Here is a 23,527-nt window from a genome sequence, read left to right on the forward strand (position 1 = left end):
CATTTGCAAGCATATTTATAGGTCCCTATAGGTTTATATAGGTGCTAGGGACGCGGGTGGCGCTGTGGGTAAAACCTCAGCGCCTAGGACTTGCCGATCGCATGGTTGGCGGTTCGAATCTCCGCGGCGGGGTGCGCTCCCGTTGTTCGGTCCCAGTGCCTGCCAACCTAGCAGTTCGAAAGCACCCCCGGGTGCAAGTAGATAAATAGGGACCGCTTACCAGCGGGAAGGTAAACGGCGTTCCGTGTGCTGCGCTGGCTCGCCAGATGCAGCTTGTCATGCTGGCCACGTGACCCGGAAGTGTCTCCGGACAGCGCTGGCCGCCGGCCTATAGAGTGAGATGAGCGCACAACCCTAGAGTCTGGCAAGACTGGCCCGTACCGGCAGGGGTACCTTTACCTTTATAGGTTTATAGTTTCCCTATAGGTGCTACTTGAAAGCATTTGTTGCTGCCATGGGATAAAGTGGTTTGGTTTTTCAGTGGGTGGCAGGATTCTGTGCTCAGGTAGGTGAAAAGCAAATAAATGTACATGACTAGAAGTGTGTAAGAGACTCAGTGCATGTTTCTGGGCTTGTGTTTGAAAAAGAGATGGGCAGAACAAAGCCTGGAAGTAAAGTAGGAAGTGTGATAGCACTTAGCAGATCTAAGTATGTGTACCTAAGTATATGCATGCACATTTGATTACATTTACCCTTTATTGCCCTTTTTTTCTTCCCTTCCTTTTGCTGTCTCTTTCCTGACCACAGTTAAAATGCAGGTTGTAAATTACTCAGAGTCAGTAGGAACCTGTTCATTATTTGCTTATGCTCCAATCATGTGTATAGGCCTGCATAAATAAATAAATGCAGAAGGACAATGATTACTCACTCAGTGAAGAAGGGAGAGAGCAATTGGAGCCAAATGCACAGCATAATGGAAAGGCAATCTTTTTATTTCAAGAACATGACTTCTAATCTACAAAAGAGTGAATCTGATTCTACTCTCAGGTAGCTAATTCACTAGTGCTGGCGTCCCCAAGGTGGCAATGGTGGGACCATGGCAAACCATCCAACTTTTGGAGACCCAAAACTGGGACGCACGTCTTCCAGGATGCGCTCCCAGGTGAGTCACGTGATCTGCCCCTCACTCTCCCCTCCCCCTCAAAAAAGCACTTTTTCAGAACGAGAGCACAGTGCAAGATCGCAACACCCAAATGGCTGCCATGATCTCACACGAGAAAATGGGATGTCCTGTTTTTTCTGGGCATTTGGCAGGTATGCCATGGCACTCCCAGACACCCTCCTAGATGCCCATCTATGAGGCTTTATTGTTCACTTATTGTTATTGTTTATTGTTCACTTGGTTGTTTGGTTGTTATCTGTATTTTATTTGTTTTAGGGTCTGCATAGGTGTGTTCCCTGTTGTTGTTTGAAGATGGGTACTGAGCATTGCCACCTTTTCTTCATTGAGATGGCTATTTTGTGGTACACATTACAATTTATTAGATTTCCAAATGTGCTCCCAGGTCCAAAATAATTGGGGATCCCTGCCCTATTACTACAATACCATATGTGCCTATTCAGAAGTATGTTCCATGTGTTCAATGGGGCTTTGTTCCCTGGAAAGTGTGTATAGAATTGCAGGCCAATAGGCATTTATACTCCACTGAAAAAGACAGCAAGGTTGAGAAGCATCTAGCAACTAGAATCACTACTCACTTTGTTGTTGTTGTTTAGTCGTTTAGTCGTGTCCGACTCTTCGTGACCCCATGGACCAGAGCACGCCAGGCACCTCTGTCCTCCACTACCTCCCGCAGTTTGGTCAAACTCATGCTGGTAACCTCGAAAACACTATCCAACCATCTCGTCCTCTGTCGCCCCCTTCTCCATATCACTACTCACTATTTGACGACAAAAACCAAATAGGCAAAATGAACAACGCAGATGTAGTGTTTCTTGCTGTGGGTGTAGAATCATAAAGGAGATACAAAATAGTGTGGTTTGGCAGTTTGTAATGCTATGCACAGCATGCTGAAGCAGTGCAGCTGAAGCAGCATGGAAAAAAACCACCATAGGAACTATTTAAGTTAATCATGTCAAAAAATCTAGGGACTTCCTTGTCAACCTTTCAGTGCCCACTTGTGGTTTCCCCAAAAAGGCGAACTGAAACCACATCTATTTACCCAGCTTTGCCGGAACCTGCCTGTCCCTGCCTGTCCTATTCACCATCATCAGTCATCTGTGAACTGTAAACAGGTTTCACAAGAGTTTGTTTTAAGCATTCACAAGAATTAGGTACAAGCGCCCCATACAGCAAGGTTAAAAACTTAGTCAGATGACAAAAGCTACATAGCAGCCATGAACACATTTAGTCCTAGAGCACACTCTCCAGAATGGCTGCACCTTTCATTTGACAAATTGGGCCCCGCAAAGGCTTATGCCACAGTGGATGTGTAGATCTTCATGGTGCTGCAGGTAGAGCTGTCACTTATGCACCCCCACCCTCAAAAAAAAGGGTGGGGAGAGGAAAGGGAAAAGCAAGCACAAACTTGCATAAAAACTGCACACTATTGTTACTAGAATTTAAAAGGAAACGCATCTCGCCATAGTGTGGAAGATCTTTGTGCCTGCTTGGTCTGCTGTCCAGGTACAAATTGCTGACAGATAACTTCAAGGTCCCTTCTGTTCTCTCTTCTGATGTTTCTTTAAACTTTAAATTGGACATGGACATAGCCTTCAGATAAAGGGCTGTTATCTGACAGTTCCTCAAACAGAGGCATATCATCTGTAAAACAGGGGTGATGCCAACCTTAATACAGGACTTGTACGCTCTGCAACAGACTAAAAAGGCTTCCCTTCTAGATTCCGCCCCCCCCCCCAGCAATTGTGACATCAACAAAAACAAAAATGCCAATGTGTTCAATACAAAATTGGATAAATGTGTGTATTTTTATAACTATTTTTTGTTATTATTTATTATTAAAGCACTGACATCCTTGTGAGCCTGAAACACCATCCAAAACCATTAACGAAGGGAATAATTCAAAATACAGACTTGAGAAACTTGTAACCAAATTTCTTTAATTTTTGAACTTCTTGTTAAAATGGTGGCTGCTAATTTTTATTCATTTAATTTTTTTAAAAAAATCCTTTGTCCCTCAAAGCAAGGCTAGATAAACTAACTCAATTTAAAAATAACACCAGTCAGCAGTATAATGTAAAACAATAGCAGATAAATGCAAAACAAAAATAACATCTTAAAACTATAGCTCTATTACTTCCTGCTACTCAATATCAAGTTAAAATCCTGCCTAAGTCTACACTGAGCTCTGTGCAAGGATGCCTTTGAAAGAACTGGAAAATTTATGCTGGTACAATATGCAGCAGCAAAAATGCCGGCTAGAATCTGGTAGAGCAATCACATAACACTAACGTTGCATCAGTTTCATTGGCTGGCTCCCTATTTGCTTTTGGGCCCAATTCAAATGGTAATGATTTTTTTTAAAGCCTAGGACCAAACCACCATCTTCAACTGGAGCCAGCCTCCTATCTCAAATCTTCACAGTGGTAATCCTGTTATAAATTCTTAATGTTAGAGATTGAATGGGCAGGTATGCTTTTGACCCTTTCCCCTTCTCTTCTATCTCCCTGCTTTTACCCTTCTTGTCCATGGCTTCCCCAAACAATTTTGTTTCCAAAGTACATACATTTACTCAGTGGGGTCACTTTGAAAAGGGGCCTTGAAATAAGGCAGATGTAGGTACTGTACAGTCAGTGGTGTAGCAGCGGTGGGGGGGGGGAGGGCAGTTTCCCTGGGTGCAAAATTGTTAGGGACGCAAAGTTTCAACACCCGGTGCTGCCTCAATACAGCTGTGCACTTTCACCACTGTGTTCCGCTGAAAACCATTTCTCCATGTGAACCAGGAAATGACCTCTCCAGACAACGGAACAACTTTCCTCTTCTCATCTCTGCAGCTGCGATTCCCTGGGTGACACAGATGCCGTTAGGCAGTTGAATGTGCATGCAGGCTCCAGGAATGGCTGTAGCTGCTGGGCAAGTCATAGTTGGTAAAAGACACGTCTAGCCACTGAGGCTACCTGAGCCTCCAGTGACAGAGCTGGATTCAGAAGCATCCCCAAACTGCAGACCCACTCCTTCACAGGGAGTGCAACTCTATCCAATTACACGAAACTCATCCTTAGATCTAACTGCTCTTTGCAATTCTGGTTTGTAAACTACCAGCATGCTCAAACCAAAGTTCCATCATTCAGAAACTGTAATTAAACTGTAGTTTAACAAACCTGAAAGTCTGAAGTTTATCTGAGTTTACAAAGGAAGAAAGGAAAGGAATCATAGGGAGTATACTGCATGTGATACATTCCTGATCATAATTTGCTTGACCAAGGATGCGATGTATGAACACAGTCTTTGTATTATTTGTTTACGTTAATTTGTATTCCTGACATTTGCGGGGGGTCTCATCTTAATTCTTGAAAACGAGGAACAAATCTAGAAAAGTGGGTATTTACATTTAGCAGAGAAAAACTCAGAAAAAGCTTTTAATAATTTGAACTAATCTGAAGTTTAGTTTTATTCAAATGCCTTATGTTAAACATCAGAAACAAACGACTATGTGGGTAATAATAAGAAATTCATTTATATCCCACCCTCCCCAGCCAAGACCGGGCTCAGGGCAGCTACACCGAATATAAATACAATAAAAACATTAAAAACAAAACAAAAAACAAAACAGTTGATTAAAATATAAATTAGAATACAGTTTAAAATGCAGCTTAAAATGCAGTCTTGTTTTAGTGGTAGCCCATAGATCAAAGCTGTAAGGGGAGAAAACGTCAAATATTCACTGGGACCAACTATCCATGCTGGTCCTACATGGGCCAGCATAAGAGCCGAGGGAAAATTGATATACAAAATCCCATATAAGGGGTTCCATCAAAAAATAAATCAAGAATTAATCAAGCTTGACATTTTTAGCGCTCACTTAAATTGTAACTACTACTTTTTGTGTTGTTGAATGTGCAGCATCAAACCTAAGTCAAATACCTCATTGTACATTTGTGTACAGAGATTAGTTCAAACCTGTTAATCTAGTATCATGGCAGGTGATATTTGCAGAATGTTGTCAGTGCCATCAGTATCTTAGTCTTTTCTTCTATATGAACTCATGTAAAACTTGTTTTGGATCTAAGACAGTAATAACACAGTTATAGGAGTTCCGTTTTAAGCTTCCTTACTTATAGCAGAAAGGAATGCCACCTGTTTTTCAGACAGGGGTCATGTGGCTTGTTTAAATTGGAACCATTGATGGTGATGAATGCCCTATGTAATTGTTTGGAGGTGATTGGAGGGTGGATGGCAGTTAATGGACTGAGGTTGAATCCTGACAAGACAGAAGTACTGTTTTGGGGGAAGAGGGCGGGCAGGTGGGGGGGACTCCCTGGTCTTGAATGGGGTAGCTGTGCCCCTAAAGGGCCAGGTGCACAGCCTGGGGGTCATTTTGGACTCACAGCTGTCCATGGAGGTACAGGTCAAGTCTGTGTCCAGGATGGCTGTTTACCAGCTCCATCTGGTACGCAGGCTGAGACCCTACCTGCCCACAGACTGTCTCACCATAGTGGTGCATGCTCTAGTTATCTGCGCTTGGACTACTGCAATGCACTCTGTGTGGGGCTACCTTTGAAGGTGACCCGGAAATTACAATTAATCCAGAAAGCAGCTGCTAGACTGGTGACTGGGAGTGGCAGCCGGGACAGCATAACACCAGTCCTGAAAGACCTACATTGACTCCTAGTAAATTTCCGAGCACAATTCAAAGTGCTGGTGCTGACCTTTAAAGCCTAAACGGCTTCACCCTGTATACATTGTAGAGGAGCGTCTCCACGCCATTGTTCAGCCTAGACACTGAAGCCATTCTTCTGGCAGTTCCCTCACTACAAGACTAATTAGAGAACCAGGCAGAGGGCCTTCTAGCAGTACTTCCTAAGAGATGTCAAAGAGATAAACAATATTATTATTATGAGTCTCTTGCTCTGCCAGCTGAGCTATCCCAATTTTACAAACTACAGTTGTAAATTTCTTAGGGATAGTTTTAGCTTTTTTTGTAAACTTCTTTGGGGTTTTCCCCTCCTGCAATCAAGCAATACAGTCATACCTCGGGTTACAGACACTTCAGGTTGTGTTTTTTCAGGTTACGGACGCACCGAAACCCGGAAGTAACCGATTCCCGTTACTTCCGGGTTTCGGTGGTCGCGCATGAGCAGAAGCACCGAATTGCAACCCGCGCATGCGCAGACATGCCGCTGCGGGTTGCGAACGTGCATCCCGCAAGGATCATGTTTGCAACCCGAGCGTCCACTGTATATGTATAACAATCAATCAACCAATCAATCAAGTCTGTTCCAGATGAGGCTAGGAGAGACCCCCGACCCCGACAAGCTGCTGCTGCCAGTCAGTGCAGACAATCCTGAGCTAAGGCCTTAAGGCAGGCTTGCGTGTTCCTAACCGAACTCCGCACATGCTCAAGGGTGGCGGGAGCATTAACCTCATTTTGTGTGCCTCTCTGGTAGGGCCTGCCCACCCTTGCAAAGGCAAGGTGAGGAGACTGCCTCAGGCGTCAGGACCCGCAGGGGCAGGAGATCCTGATGTAGATCTTTAGTCCCTCCTGGTCGCTGGTGCAGCTGTTCTTCATTCACCCTTTCTTGCCTGGTAGGATGGGAGCGCCATTTTGTGGCGCCAAAATGCCTTGGGCCGGCCCTGATGTCTGGCATTCATAACCTGCACTGAACCCTAGAGGTGTGGTTGGTGAGGGGGGAAAACTCTGTATGTGTGTCAGAGATGAGCCGGCTTCGTAACCCTGGCCGCGACCGGCAGCGTCTGTTACTGGCAGGGAAGGGTTGTTGTTGTTTCCCCGTCGCCTCAGCCGCCCTTCTCGCTGCCTCACACACCGGGCGGGCCGGTCCCAGAAGAGACCGCTGGGCGGAGCCAGCCCTGCAGGAGAGCAACAGGCCGGGCCGGCGGCCACTGAAGCCCGGACTGGCGGAGGAGCAGGAGGAGGCAGCAGCATGGAGAACAGCCCGCGGGTTTTCGACAAGCCCAAGGTGAGAGAGCTGGGCGTCCCAGAGCTCGCCGTCAGCTCAGGCGGCTTTCCCGGGCCGCTGAGGGGGCGACTGCCCGCCACAGGGCTCGCCCTGCCCAGGCACCTTCGCGGACATGCCGGCTTCGCCAGGGGAGCTTGCTCGGCAGGAAGCCCCGCGGTGCCTCAGCGGGACTTACTCCCAGGGAAGCGCGCCTGGCGGGAGGATCCCTCCGCTTGCTTCCCTCTCCTGCCCTTCTCGCTCTGCCCCAGCAACTCCTCCCCACCTTCATTTCCCCCTCAACGTTATTTCTGTTTTTCTTGCCTCTTTAACGCCTCGGGGAGGTGCCCGCTTCACCTCTCCCTCAGACACCCGTTCCCAGAAACGGGGTCTCTGAAACAGATGACCCAACTCCCCCCCCCCAAAAAAACCCGGTGGTATTTTGTTGTTTCGTTACTATTTGCTGTTTTATAAAGGTAGGTGGGCTTCCCCGCTGTGCCTTATCTGGGGAAACCCCAGCCAGATGGGCGGGGTATAAATAATAAAATTATTATTATTATTATTATTATTATTATTATTATTATTATTATTATTATTATTATTATCTCCCCCTTCGCTTACCTCTGTATAACCACCTCTTTTTATTTCGGCTTTCCCCACTTTATTTGCACCCCACTCCCAAGACCCCAGTTCCCTTTCAATTCCTGCCTCTCCCCCCCCATCACCCCATTACCTTTAATGTTACCTGCCTTACTGCTCCTGCATTAATAGAACGACGGAATAGAAATTTAATACATATATATATATATATACACACACATACATACATACATATATACACATACAGTATAGCAAATAACTGCCTATTCTCCCTCACTTGCTTCCTATCTCTTGCATTTTATCTCCCATTGCACATGTTCCTTCTGTACCTTGCCTGTTCCTGGCCTAATTGTCCTCTTGCCTTATCCATCAAATGATAACATTAGTGTTGCTACTCCTATGATCTTTAGCCCCGCTTTGGGCATCCTGTTTGTAGGTCTGCCCAGTTTCTATCACCGAGAGTTACACAGAAAACAAGATTTTGCTTATCGGTTATGGCATTTATTTTCCGCCAAGGAGCTCAAGGATGCATGGGGTTGTCTTCCCTTCTCATTTTAACATTCCAACAACCCTATGGGATAGATTAGAATGAGAGATAGTGACTGGCCCAATAACACCCAGTGAAACTTGTGGCTGAGTTACTCATCATTCAGAACTTCCTGATACTGTACCTCTGTCTTGCTCATAGATAAGTTCTGTTTTGGCCACGTAAGGGTAGGCACTCAGATTTGAGTACTGATAAAGAGAGTGAGCAAACAGTATCTGGTTCATCAAAGTGTTTTTATGGTGCGACTTCTGCTTTTGTCAGTAATTCAACGAATGTAGTCTGAATCTGATTGCAAGCTAGACAAGTGTGACCTAACTCTCTCTTTTTTTTACTACCCTTTGGGTAGTAACATGATCTGAATGTATGTTAAGACATTCATGAGTACTGTCTCCATGTGGATGCATACATCCACATTTTATAAGGGGAAGTCAATGGGTGAAAAATTTGCTAAATTGTGGTATGCTTTTTTTTTTTGGTGTATTTTAGCAGCTCCTGCAACCTGAACTGCACACACCAACTTCAAGCATATAACTTTGCATGAACCATTTAGTAAAACAGCACTTATTTATATCCCACCTTTTTTCTTCAAGAAGCTCAAGGTGGTAGACATGGTTCTCCCTCTCCTCATTTGATCACCACAACAACCCTCTGAGGTAGGTTAGACTGAGAGGCACTGACTGGCCCAAGATCATCCAGTGAGCGTCATGGCAGAGCAGGGATTTGAACCCTGGCTTCTGAGCTCATAGTCCAACATTCTTAACGACTAGTAATATATAGATCTAATCCATTCAGCACTGACGAACTTGCATCCGTTGCTAATGGCACTACAACTTTTTGCTGGAACCAGCTTATTTATCTTCAACAAGGCTCAGCAGAAACAAGTAGGAGTGTTTAACAAACAAAAAACCCTGGAAACTACTTCAATCTATGCAGTAATCATATGGGTTGTATCTCTGACACTCGCCTTGTTTAACATTCAGTGACAGCACATTCTGCTAGTCAGTAAAGTTCCAAACAGCAGGGAAGTTCCAAATGATGAGGAAGTTAAATATGCAATGCTGAATTGCAAGAATAAGACATGAAGTAAGTTTAAAAATAGCTTTTCTTTTATGATTCATTGCCGTTTTGAGACGCAATATCTTCACATTTTTGCAGAAATCTGATAAAACAAGATTTTATGTATTTACGAAATAAGTGGTGCCATTAGTCATTACTCAGTGGGAGTAGTTAAACTTAGATCCAGATATATGGTTAAAATGACTTGGGGTAGTTCTGTGTTGTGCGAACTCATTTCATCCCTTTGTGGGTTTCTTCACTGCTCAAACTCAACTTAATTCATTAAATAATAAAGTTCACACAAATTCAGTGAAACACAACCTCTTTAAAAAAAAATATTGGTAGCAGCAATATTACTCCATCCCTAAAAACAACATTAATTTAATTTAATTTATTAGATTTATATACAGTACCGCCCTTCATCACAAGATCTCAGGGCAGTTCACAAGATAAAAACACAGGTTAAAAACAGAAATACAGGATTAAAATAAAAACTACAAAACAATAACCCCCTCCCACAAACACATTTCAAATACTAGAATATTAATCAGCCAAATGCCTGGTTGAGGAGAAATATTTTTGCCTGGTGCCTAAAGATATATAATGAAGGTGCCAGGTGAACCTCCCTACGGAGAACATCCCACAAACAGGGAGCCACTACAGAAAAGGCCCATTTTTGTGTTGCTACTCTCCATACCTCCTATGAAGGAGGCACATGAACATCTGGTAATCTTTTGTAACACTTTTGAAATAAGCTGAAACATTGGCAGTCCTTAGGAAACTGACTTTTACTGCAATGGTGCAATTGTCTGGACTGCCTTTCTCTGATGCTTCAGACTCCAAATAATATTATAATGATGACACTCATGATTGATTACAAATGTCAATAGGATATGTGGAAGAGGGCAGTGCCATAGGTTTGTCAGCCCTGGTTATAAATCATAAGATAAACCACATTGTATGAGATCAAAGGTCCATGTAGTTCAGCATCTTGGTTTATGTTAGTGACCAGCCAGATGCCTTTGGGAAATCCAGAAGCAGGGACTAGAGTATTCTCTAAGCAGTTTATTATAATAAAAATGTTGACCCTGGTTTCTTAAGAGCACTTTGCCCTCCCTAAGTAGTCTCATTGACGTCACAGACTGAGGAGGAGTCATCTGCTTTCTTCTGATAAGTAGCATCAGCTGGAAGACTTTTGGTAGTTAAGTTCAGTATGCATACTGAAGAATTTGCAGTATCAGGCTTCAGCGCTCCTTGTTTTATTTATATATAACATCTAAGTGAGTTCTTGGTCTTTGGCTCTGAATTTGTTTATGAAAAGATAAACAACAGAGGCATAATAATCATATGGTGAGGCTTTCAAATTTGTACTGAAGATAGACAATTGTTTGGTTACAGCTAGGAGAATTTCAACAATACTGCTTTTGATCCTCTTGATCCTTAACAATATTGCTCTTGATCCTATTCAGAATTGGATACGTTCAATGGAACACAGTTTGTGAAATTTTATTTCAGGAATGCATCATCTAGAAACAAGCAAAAGTTTATTCTTGCTTCAGGAGTATTGTTTTTACCCATAAATAAATTTAATTGGTGGATTAATTAACTACCCAGCTGCATTTCTAACCCCATTTACCTGGGAATAAGACCAGCGGAATTCTGCATGACTTATTCTGAGTTGCCATGGTTAGGATTACACTGCAAGATTTCTTTAATTGTATGACAGCCATCTATCATGCTTACATTTTTATTGTTAGAAAATACAGCGTGTCATAGATTTGCAGTGCAATGAGCCAAATTTTATTAATGAAATAATTTTAAAAGCAAAGCAATGTAATTAGAATAATTCCACTAAATATGTTTAGTCTGAAAAAGTTATGAAACAACATTTTGGGTTCAAACCTAAAATCATATGCATGTTTCCAAGTATCTGATAAGAATAATTTATTAAAATTTAATGTAGCAAATTAGATTGTAAATAATAAACATGTAATTAATAAATTAGATAAAATAATAAACTGAGCTGTACTGCATTTCTCTCCCAATTTTGAACCATACATTTATTCCAGAGAGATATGTGGTAGCTGGGACAGGGCAGTTCATTTGCCATTTTCTCCCTGCTGAGATTTGTTGATAGTGGTTCCAGAAAGTAATTTCTGAACAGGCTCCATTTCATTGGATGGAGGGCATTTTTTTCAAGCTTTGCGGTGCTCCTTTATACCATTCAGACACCCAGTCATTGTATCAATGTAAGTATGTGGTACAATGAGTCAGTGAGCCTGGCTGTTAACCAAAAGATTGGAGGTTTGAGCCCGCCCAGGGACAGCTGTGAGCAGGATACCTGCATCGCAGGGTGTTGGAATAGATAACCCTCTGGGTCCCTTCCAACTCTACAATTTTAAGATTCTACCAGGTCATTTACAATGCACTGCTCTTCCCAGTATAAAAGGTTTGAAAAGAAGTCTGTATGTATTTGTCAAGCTGTAATTAATGAAACTGGTTGAGTGGGAAGAAGTATTCTAGAGTAATGATAGTGTTGTGGACTTACTGTGAACTTATTCATCTACTAAAACCCTTGAGGCGTTGCAACAGCTTGTTGAACACTAGCATTGCTATGATTTCACTTGGCCACATGAGTGTCTTGAGATCACTTTGATCCTTTCCCAGGGAGTGTAGTACAATTTTATCCATGCCCTATAAATACCATACCTCAGCTTGTACCAGTTTCTTTTGTTAGGAAGGGAAATGAGAGTAATGACTATGTTTACGTCTCATAGAGGCTTTCTTTGCTACTAATCTGAAAATACACTTATTAGTGAGGGGCAATTCAGTACAATAGATGTCAGGGAATCAGAGTAGTCCCCCATTGGGCAGAAACATATTAGAGAAGTCAAGAATTGGTTTAACCTGCTTTATATAATTAGGTTTTAGTAATAAAGCTACTAGTACTAAAACAATTTAATAACATGAAATTAAAGTGCATCTAAAATTTGTACAATTTTTTACAAGGAACTATAAGAAAATAAATTCTTAATGTAACATAGAAATCTTATGTACTGCGCAATCCTAATGTTTTGTCAGAACTCTCACAATGTGCAGCTTGGTTTGTATGAGGTTTGAGCAGTTTTCTTTTTTGTGTACAGCAGTTGAAACATTGCACTGTGGACTTATCAGATCTAGACCAAATCAGGCAGCCTGATAGATTATATCTTCCATCTCTAGCAGCTTTTGCTATGTCAGAGGAGGGCATTGGAATTTTGAATACAGTATATCTTAATATGAGCCTTCTGCAGACTCACTGACTTACAGACAGGGTTATTGTCATGTACATAAGGAGCCACTCTGGGTTCTTTTGGGAGGAAGGGTGGGATAGAAATTTCAGAAATAATACGTTGGAAACAAAGTCTGCTACTTGTTGCTGAAGTGTATGTACCACTATTCTTAAACTAGCTGAATACATTCTATTTTCAACTCAAAACCCTGGGCTGCCTGGATTGGGCATATTATAGTGAATAGTGTTCTGTTCTCTCCACTTCTCTGAGTGGTGAGAAGTTCAGCATATGCTAGGTTTAGTTTTCTTTGGAAAGGGGTCACTGGAAGTGTATGGTGTTCTGTAATATTTTGAGTGTATTTACAAATATATAGGTTGGGTGTAGGGGAAGGCAGGGCTTAAATATTCCAAGATCAACTGCTCTCACATCAGATCTCCAGAGGGAGAGTGCCAGCACTCCAAAATGCTGTTAGCTTGCAAAACCCAAAACTCACAGACATCTCTTTACCACAAAAGGAAATTACTAGTGCACTCATCATGAGCTATGCTGCTTTTTACAAACAGGTTCAAAAGAGCGTCCATAATAGGCGTTTTCATTGGGAGCAGGCAAATGAAGCAAATCTTGGAATCTGATATGTTTGTGGCTTCTTCCTTCATAAGAAGCTGCTACGCAACCATCAGCCAAATTACTATCCTCATTTTATTTGTTTAGCTTGTGTTGTGTAAGCAGGCATTATGCAGAGATCAGAGAGTAAGAATATTGGTCATTTCCCTATGCTGCTCTAGAAGCTGGTTTTAAATGCTACCAACTTTCAAGTTGCTTGTATTTTGGAGGATGGGGAGAGAGAGCTGCTGCGCTAAACTAAAAACTACGACTGCATGCACATATCTGTCAGAAATGTCATTTTCCACTCTTAGGTCACAAGGGCTTTAATGTATATTACTATTCACATTCTTTCAACTGTTTTGCAGGTAGAACTTCATGTCCACCTAGATGGAGCCATTAAACCAGAAACCATTTTATACTTTGGCAAGTGAGTCAGTGGTTTTGGGCTTGGGTGGTGTTTTTCCTTTTTTCCCCCCAGAAGCTCATGCTTAGTCTGAATTGTTTGCAAAATGTTCCTTGGTCATTAATGTCTCCAGGATAAAAGCAAATGAAACATCAAAACCTTTGATCAGGCTTCATTACTTGCATTTTGTTAGTTTAATGCAATTTTAGAGAGTAAGATTCCACCTAATTGTTATAGAACAACTAGTGTGCTTTGGTAAGGGAAATACACCAAAAGCACAGTTTTGTGCTTCTGTATGTCCCACTGTGCTCAATAGAGCTTATCCCCAGGTAAGGGTGCATAGGATTTCAGCCTCAAAGTTTGCAAGCTGCAGTAGTGGCATGTTTCTCATCAACTATCCCTCTGCAACTATTTCGAAATCCATCCCCAGTCAGGAAGGTAGGGGAATCTGGGAGTCAGAGACAGAAAAGAATCAAGCAAGCTAAGAAGTGTGAGAGAGCCTGATTCTCTGCAGAGAACTAAAAGAGTCTATTCAGAATCAAGACTATCACTGATTGGTATTTTTGTTTTAAAACTTTTTCCAGATGTGAAAATCTATTTAAAAGTTCAAAGATTTTCGCAAATAATAACCTATTATAAATATACTTCAGCCCTAACTATTACAGCAAAATGGGAAGGTCATATAAGGTTACTGCGTTAGGAATTCAGATTTGCAAAGGGGACAGCTTAAGGCCGAAGTCAGATGCTTTTGTTTACAGAGATACCAGTTTCTATGAAAAAAGGAAATTTGACAGAAGAACCAGAAGTAAGGGCCATGAAACATCTGGAGTACAAGAATATAGCTTACCAGCAATTGTACTCCAAAAAGGGAATTTGCTATTTTATTAGCCAGCACTCAGTTTAGTTTGGCTTTTAGCTGAGGATGGAGATTCTACATAAACATTTCCTGATTTAATCAGAAAGCCAAGATTCTACAAATGTGTGCTTCATTTACATTCTTTGTTCAATTGGTTTAAGAGAATTGTCCTCAGGCTGTCAACTTTGCCTCCTTCAACATAAGAACAAGAACTTTTATAATCTAAAAATAAAGACATAATTCCATTAATCACATAGAGTCACTTTGTATGTTGTTACATATGTTACAATGTATATTTTTATAGTCTTCCAGAGCATAAGAGAGGAATGATAGACACAGAAAGTGCCATCAGATTAATCAGTGACTACATGAAAAATATCTAGGGCTTTCTGACCATCAGTTTTCTTCACTGACTTACTAAAAGAATTTAGTTCAGAACTTACCCAAGTAAGCCTACGGCAGTTGATGTATGTATTTTGTTTAACATCTAGGAAAAGGGGAAAACAGCTTCCTGCAGATACAGTAGAAGGCCTTCTACAACATGTTAGCTACAGCGAACCTATCAGTCTCACAGAGTTCCTAGAAAAATTTTCTTTCTACATGCCAGCAATTGCGTGAGTAAAGTAACTTGCTCCATCTTTACTGTTGTCAAACCTCCCTTCTATCCCTTTGAGTCGCTGTTGATGCATGTTGCATAGTATATGACCACCAAGCAAAACTTGCTTTGGTTTTGCCCTGATTATGTTTTCTTGCCATTAAAGCATTAGACCAAAATAGTACAAACCTTTAATTTGTGAGATTGCTTAGAGATCAGTGTCGTTATTCCCGCTGAGAAAGAAACAGCCTGGTGTATGTGACTTGCTGGTGCATGGTGACCCTGTACCCTATCAGTAGTTAATGAGTGGAACAGGTTCATAATTTATCTTCGTCCTTGAAGCCCTGTCTGGGCAGTTCTAGAACTGCTGTCAGCAGGATTGGATTCATTGGGACCAGCACAATATGCTTTCAGATTAGCAAAATGATCACCAGACTACTGAACTGGTTGCAGAGCTTACTGATTTTGACACATTGGATAAATCTCTTCCAGTACATAGATTTTTTGCATTCTGATTCTTGGAATAAATTCTGGTCCACATTGACCATCTAGATCTTAACCGAACACAGGCTTAATTGTATTGCTGACAGGCCATATTTAGGAAAAGCACAACTACTGCTAACTTGAGAAATATGGCTTTTGGAGTTTTTTTATTTGCTCTGTACTCTAATAGCAAAAAGCGGAGCTTTTACTTCCCTTCCAACTAGGATCCTAATTTGCAGGGTCGGGGGGAGGGAAATACAGGACCTAGGTCACAGATGACAACAAACATGACATTCCTTTTCCTTGAACCCTTTAAACTTTTAGTGGGTCACTTAAGGATGATCCAAAATAGAGAGCATACTACTTCCTGAAATCCAAATTAACATCCATTCAGTTGTGAAAGTAGCAACACTCTTAAATCCTTAAATAATCCTTGATTAGTATGGCATTGGCAGATTTAGGGAAGCGCAACCCATTTGCCCACACTGGGTGCTGAGCAATGACAAACAGTGGAAGGCCAGAAATGGGAAGGCACTGAATTTTGGTGTTGCACAGGGTGCTGCTGAAATTTTAAAGTCTGCCACTGATATGTGCCACGAGGTACACATTTTGGATGAAAAGGCAAACTGTGGTTTGCCAATAGCGGCGATTAAGAAATCAAGAGGAGACAGAGAGATAGTGTGTGAGTTTGAATCTCATGCAACCTCAAACAGTAGTTTGTATTACATCTGAACTAACATGGTGTGTGAATGCTAGTAACTGACTAGGCAAGCCACAGTGTCTAAAAACTGGGAAGAACTGGGATGTTTCTTTTGGAACCTACAGGCTTCTTTGGCACCCTTGAAATTTGACTGCTTAGGAAATGGCAGTGTTGGCTCATATTGTTGTTTTTTCAGATCGTGAGTTAGAACTGACTCATAACTTATGGACACTACCTTAAAATTTAGGCACTCATGAATAACAGAAATGTCACATTTTGATGACTGGTAGGAGGACATTGGCAAGTAGAGAAATTGCTGGTTCCAAAACAGAATAAGTACACAGCCCTTATCCAGTGAATCCAAAGTACACTTTGCTTTTTATCTGTCTTGCACACTTAGAACTACAACCACTTTCTTCAGCTCCTTATCTGCAACTCTGTGTGAGAGTTAAACTGAGTGCCTTGCCACTTGGAATGCAAAAAGGATCGAAAAGATTCTTTGCTGCAGCTAATTGGCTACTTAAGTATCCTGAATTTTCCCATTAGCCTATGTAGCTCATGCTCAAATAGGAAAAATGTTTTTCCTGCATTAATGTGACAAACATAGCTTAGCTGCTTCATAATATTTTGGGTTTTAGAATTGGATGAGACCACATTGGCTCCTTTTATTTGATTTTAATTATCGTGAACCATTTTAAATTCCTTTGGGGAAACAGCATATAAATGTACCAAATAAAATTTTATTAATCTGTGGTCAGATCAGGCTTGCAAATTCACAAGGGTTTGAACAGTATGTTGCTGAGGTGTAGAATTTTGGTCTGCTGAGAAGCATTAACTCCCACAGCACCGCATATCCATGTTTTGTAGAGTTTAGATTGTTGATTGACTACAGCAATTATAGAAATCAACATTTTTTACATTCACAGGGGGGACCGTGAGGCTGTGGAAAGAATTGCTTATGAATTTGTAGAAATGAAAGCAAAGGAAGGTGTAATCTATGTTGAAGCCCGGTACAGCCCTCACCTCCTAGCCAACTGCAAAGTGCATCCTATCCCCTGGAACCAAGAAGAGTGAGTACCTTCTTAAAGGTGTAAGATAACACAATATAAAGTAACCTTCTTAAGAGAGGTAAATAGCTGGTGGCATACTACTAACTGACAGCATGCAGTTAAAGAAAATATGTTGAAAATAAGTACATCTTCAAGGGCAATGTGAAATTCCTCACTGCACTCCACCCTACACCAGGGATCAGTGCAGTATGCCCAACCAGCGTTCTAGAGTCTAAATAATACAACGTACCAGTCTCTTTGTTTAAAGCAGCCTTTCTCAACCTGTGGGTCCCCAGATGTTGTTGAACTACAACTCCCATCACCCCTAGCTAGCAAGGCCAGAGCTCAGGGATGATGGGAGTTGTAGTCCAACAACATCTGGGGACCCACAGGTTGAGAACCGCTGGCTTAAAGGATGCTGCCCATGCATTTCTGATAGATATGGTTCAACAATGGATATCTAATTGACTTTCTTTGCATATACTGTTGTTATATTTTCCCCAGAGAATGAGAGAAAAGTATGAAAGTGCACAGTTGCTAAAGTTAGCATTTTAGGCTATGTTCACTTTCCTGGGAGTAAAACCTGTTGAACTCAGTGTGGATTAGTTCCACGTAAGCATGCATAAGCTTGTAGCATTAAAGTCCAACTGGTGTCATAGACAGGGATTAGGAACTGTTTAACTTTCCCTTAGAAATCAGTGATGCTCCAAAATTTCATTCCCTGGTTAAAATACTTCCATGTTTTTGGATCATCCTCACAAGCACTCACTCTCTTAATGGAGCAGCATATTTAGATTCTTCAAATTACATAAAACTCTTTACTGTGCACAATAGAAAAATAACGAAACTTTCAACTATAAAACAGAAAACAGATATTTAGAAAATTAGCTGTTGCTTGAGGCAGACAGTGAACAGATAGTAAAATCTTTTACCTCAAATATGACATAACAGAGTTGAATATTAGGTTACTATAATTAGTCAGGAGACAAAGATCTCTAGCTACCCTTATGTAGTTGCCACGACTTGCGTGCCCCCACACACCCAAATTTAAAATAGGTTACAATAGGACTATGTTACAACAGGTCGCAAATAAAAAGCACCACATGAATAGGATAAATAAAATAAGTATTTGTGATGCGCCCACAATTAACAGAATTGTTGAGGCTTGCCTTGTGTTTCTACTTTTTTGACAAGAAAATAATCTTAGTTTTAGAATATGAAATCCACAGCTTTTGTATTTACAGAGCACATGAAGTCCATCTGCCTTTAGCTTTCCATTTTAGAAAGCAGAGCTGGTGATTTATCAAGCCTGTCGTGTTTTTTCCTCCATCCCTCCTTTTCTCTGAGAATGCTGCCACGTTAGTGTGACCTCCTGCCCCGAGTACTTCATCCATCTTGCCTGTGTGAAGCAGCTGTAAGAGTTCTTGGCAGAAGTTACTCTTAGCTGAAGAAAAGAACCAGAGCTCAAACACAAGCATTTTTCTTCCCCAGCTCTTATTTAAGAATTTAAAAAAACCTTGCAGTTTTGACTGTTACAGCTACTGGTTTGAAACCCTGCAGGTGATCTTTCTAGCTCTTAATTTGTTTAGAAGAAACCAGAGCTTTGTTTGACAATACATTGCTAATTTGTATAAGGGAGTTTCGGGAGTGAGAATAGAGAAGGGAGGAAAGTTTGCTGCTATTGCCTGCAATTCCTGCCAGGGAAGACTGAAGCTGTGCATGTTAATAAAGAACAGGGAGGATGCTATTCCAGCTGGAAAAACCCATTTCCTTATAGAAATACTCAATGATCTACCATGGACGTTACCAATACAGATGTAAAATTCATTTGACTTAATACCAAGAATAGCACCTAGACCTTTTCTGGTATGTTTATAGTGCTTAGAAAATGTTTTGGGAACTGCTGGATCTGAATAGAGGAGACATACTTAGCCTGATTTGGACCACTGATCCCTTGAGGACCAATATTGTCTGCTGTTGCCAACTCTGCTATCTGAGGGCTCATCCACACTTCCGCTTGCCCTGTCACTTTCTCCCTGGGAAAACCCACTCTTTACCACTGAATTGGAGCTGACATCAGTCAGGTTTTCTGTGAATTGATGTTTGTTCCAATTCAGCGCTAAAGAGCGGGTTTTCTCGGGGAAAGTGGCAGGGCAAATTGAAAACTGCTCAGACCCAAACAGAAAACCTCTCGTACTTTGCAAGTGTGGGTGAGCCTTGAGATCCTTTCAAATGGAGATGCTGGGACTGAACCTGGATCTTCTGCATTCCTGTCATCTGTTCTACCACTGAACTAGGTTTTATCTGGCAGACTTGTTTGCTGTTTGTACCCAGATGTTGGTTGTACTGAGTCCTTTGTAATTCAGCCTGAGATGCAAGCAGCTTGGTGATAGGATTATGAGCACTTCCTTGAGCACTGATAATTGGAAACAACGATGCCCTAACTGATCTCTTCGTATTTTTCTTTGTACAGGGGAGACCTAACTCCAGATGAAGTGGTTAGCCTTGTTAATCGGGGGCTAAAAGCTGGAGAGAAGGCTTTCAACATCAAAGCCAGGTCTATTCTATGCTGCATGCGTCACATGCCAAGTAATGTATTACAGGTCATCTGTGGCTCTGATTCTTACTTTATCAAATCTGTCTTGCTCACCTCTCTGCCTCCCCACCCCTTCCCCATACACTAAGGTCAAATCCTTTTGCAATATATCAGTAAGTAATTCGTTGTGTTTAGATGCTCAATCACAACATAACCTCGTTAACTATTCTCACTTAAGTGTAGGCCCAGGGATAGAAACAGAGGAACAAATAGAGGCAGGAGGAAGATAACTTCATATAACAATAGCCAAGAAAACTTGAACAGGTTGCTAACTATTCAGGCATGAGAGAGGGGGCTAATTTTGTAGTAATTAGTTGGGAACTTTTGATAAGTATGAATTAACAGTGCAATTGTTGTGGTTGGTGTTGGTAATCTTAGACTTCTTCCACAGTTGTTGTTTTCTCTCTATTTGCCATCCTTCATTCATTCACTTTCTGTGCATGGTTCTAATGACACAATTAACAAACTATTACATCCTAGTATTTTCTACATTGGCCTTCTATTTTTTTCCTCAGATATTAATTTCACATATATACTATTTATACAGCTACCTCTCTGCAATCTATTGACCCAGACCTACTGCTTATGTACATATGTTAACTTAACCTAGCCTACCCCACAGCGCTGTTGCAAAAATAAAAGGGGAGAGGGGAGGAAAACCTACACAATCTTGAGTTCCTGGGTAGAAAAGAAAGATACAAATGTATGCATAATTCAGCTATGGAATGCACTCCCATGGGAAGCGGTGATGACCTCCAACTTGGATGGCTTTAAAAAGAGGATTGGACAAATTCATGAAGGGTAAGGCTATCAGTGGCTACTAGTGACAATGGCTATGCTCTGCCTTCATGGTTAGAGGCAGTCTGTTTCTGAATACTAGTTGCTTGGAACAGTAGGAAGGGAGAGTGCTATTGCCCTCAGGTCCTGCCTGCTGGCATCTTCTCAGCCACTGAGAACAATAAAAGGTAAAGGTACCCCTGCCCGTACGGGCCAGTCTTGACAGACTCTGGGGTTGTGCGCCCATCTCACTCAAGAGGCCAGGGGCCAGCGCTGTCCGGAGACACTTCCGGGTCACGTGGCTAGCGTGACAAAGCTGCATCTGGCGAGCCAGCACAGCACACGGAAACGCCGTTTACCTTCCCGCCAGTAAGCGGTCCCTATTTATCTACTTGCACCTGGGGGTGCTTTCGAACTGCTAGGTTGGCAGGCGCTGGGACCGAGCAACGGGAGCGCACCCCGCCGCAGGGATTCGAACCGCCGACCTTTCGATCGGCAAGCCCTAGGCACTGAGGCTTTTACCCACAGCGCCACCCGCGTACTGAGAACAATATGCTGATCTAATTCTTAACAATATCCCTAAGGCAAATAATATGCAAGCCCCCCCTTTAACATTTATTTTATCCATGCAAGAAGTCTCAGTCATACTTTAATGCTTGTGTGTTCATTTGAGTAGACAGTCATTTTAATGATTGCTTTGTATTGCTTTTAAAAGTTGTCACCAGCCTGATGTTTTGCAAGATAGAATGTAAATACTTCTATGTATTTATGTAAGTGCAGGCTGTAAATAAATAAATTTCTGAATAAACATCTAAAACTTCATCTCCTGGGGCTATTAAATTGTGGGCATATGGACATATAATACAGAAATGCTTCTGCGCTATTTTAGGCAGATGTGGTTCTTCGAGTTCGTAAAAAGCTAAAGGGACCACTGACCAATAGGTCCAGTCGTGACCGACTCTGGGGTTGCGGCGCTCATCTCACTTTATTGGCCGTGGGAGCCAGCGTACAGCTTCTGGGTCATGTGGCCAGCATGACTAAGCCGCTTCTGGCGAACCAGAGCAGCGCACGGAAACACCGTTTGCCTTCCCACCGGAGTGGTACCTATTTATCTGCTTGCACTTTGATATGCTTTCGAACTGCTAGGTTGGCAGGAGCAGGGACCGAGCAACGGGAGCTCACCCCGTCGCGGGGATTCGAACCGCCGACCTGATCGGCAAGTCCTAGGCTCTGTGGTTTAACCCACAGCGCCACCCGCGTTAATTTCAAATAGAGTTTATAGTTCACAAGCTAGCAGCAGTGGAACATGTGGCATGTAGAGTGGCAACTGTGCCCTCCCAGTGATGGCAGAACTGTGTTCACCAGGAAGGGCCAGGTGAGGCAGTGCTGGATCATAGAGTTGTAGAGTTGGAAGAGACCTCAGTGTCATCTGGTCCAACCACCTGCAATGCAGGAATCTTGCCCACAACTGTCCCTGGGTGGACTGGGCTCATGTTCTGCTTTCTGGACTAAAAATATTTTGATCTTAGAAGATGTTTGTTGCCAGAATTTTTGGAGAAAATGGCGGGTTGGATATTAATGTCTGCTAAATGTAGCTGAAGTGTCTGAAATGATTACAGTGAGGTTTGATCTTTATTAAATGACAAAACAAATTGCCTTAATGTGTCGGAGCACTACACAGTAGGTAGTTAATTGTTAACAACATGCTAACTTATCTCTGCTCTTTGCTGAAGTATGGTTAAGTAATAAATTAAGAGTCCACATACCATCTTAATCACAGATTGCCAAGCTAATGAGAATTTTCTGTCTTGAGTTTTGTGAAAGCAGCAGTCAATTAAAATTAGTGTCAGTGAAGCTTTGTCTATGCCTTGAAACTTTGGCAGGTATTAAAGATCTTGCTGAGCTAATTTCAAAATATTGCCTGGAACTTAGAACAGCCTTTTTACAGCCCAGTCTTATATATTTAGGTGCACCTAAGTCCATTTATTTGAGTGGACTACGGCATACCTTACTTCGCATTGAACTGGACTGCAAGTTGAAAGGAAGCTGCAAACAGGCAGAAGTTCAGATCGGTCAAGCCTCTTGGTATAAGCTGTTGTTTGTACTATCATCTTTAGCAAACATCTGTTTTATAAAATAATATTGCAATTGGATCACCTAAAAACAGGTGCTTTGCTGTGTGCAGTACAAACAGCTGTTCTTAATAAAGAGCCGTCATTATATCTTTTTAGGCACCAGGCAAAAACATCCCTCTATAACCAAGCCTTTGGGCTTTAACTACCTGTGGCTTTTTAGAAGTGGGTGGGATGTTTTTAAAGTCTTTCTCTTTCTTCTTGGTTTCAATGTATCTATGTGGAGTTATTGTCTGTCTGGTTGTAAGATGCTTTGGGCAAGATAAAGTGACTGCAACTTTAATAAATTAATAAAAAATGTAAAGTGCCATATTTTTCCATGTATAAGACGCCCCCATGTATAAGACAACCCCTATTTTTGAGCCCAAAATTAAGAAATAAATTTATATATTTAGTTGCAACATTCTGTGTATAAGATGACCCCCAATTTTAAACTTAAAAAAATCGGGGGGAAATATAGTCTTATACACAGAAAAATACAGTAAGTGGAGTGTACCATAGTACCCACTCTGTTTCAGTTTTCTACAACCTGGTCCCCTCCTAATGTTACGCTACAGCTCCCATTATCCTTGAAACACTGGCCCTGTTGGCTGGTGCTGATGGGAGTTGTAGTCTGACAACATCAGGAGGGCACAAGAATGGGTAGGGCTGTCCTATTTCTCCCTTTCATTTGAACCAGGTGCAACCTCCGTAATGGGTGATGGATGGCTGTGGATGAATAAATAGGAAGCTCAGTTTAGACAGGGAAAATATGATGGTGGAAGATTCCGTTGATGAGATA

General features: G+C 41.8%; 1 protein-coding gene across 5 annotated transcripts in view; it reads left to right on the forward strand.

The window, feature by feature from the left end:
* Window positions 1-23,527, forward strand: part of ADA (adenosine deaminase) — a 77,801-nt gene that overhangs the window by 41,093 nt on the left and 13,181 nt on the right. For 2 of the 5 annotated variants that reach the window (XR_013393014.1, XM_028735062.2), the window contains exons 1-5: window positions 6,857-7,098; window positions 13,521-13,582; window positions 14,906-15,028; window positions 17,119-17,262; window positions 19,715-19,830. Coding sequence is in view for 4 of the 5 variants with exons in the window: in XM_028735062.2 (XP_028590895.2) it covers window positions 7,063-7,098; window positions 13,521-13,582; window positions 14,906-15,028; window positions 17,119-17,262; window positions 19,715-19,830 (481 nt within the window). In the remaining variant the exon portion in view is untranslated. Of the gene's footprint in view, window positions 1-6,856; window positions 7,099-8,818; window positions 8,875-13,520; window positions 13,583-14,905; window positions 15,029-17,118; window positions 17,263-19,714; window positions 19,831-23,527 lie in introns of those variants that run through there. The other 3 variants (XM_077929263.1, XM_077929264.1, XM_077929265.1) reach the window with 2 other exon arrangements.

This window comes from Podarcis muralis, chromosome 5 (assembly GCF_964188315.1).
Source record: "Podarcis muralis chromosome 5, rPodMur119.hap1.1, whole genome shotgun sequence".
Lineage (NCBI taxonomy): Eukaryota > Metazoa > Chordata > Lepidosauria > Squamata > Lacertidae > Podarcis > Podarcis muralis.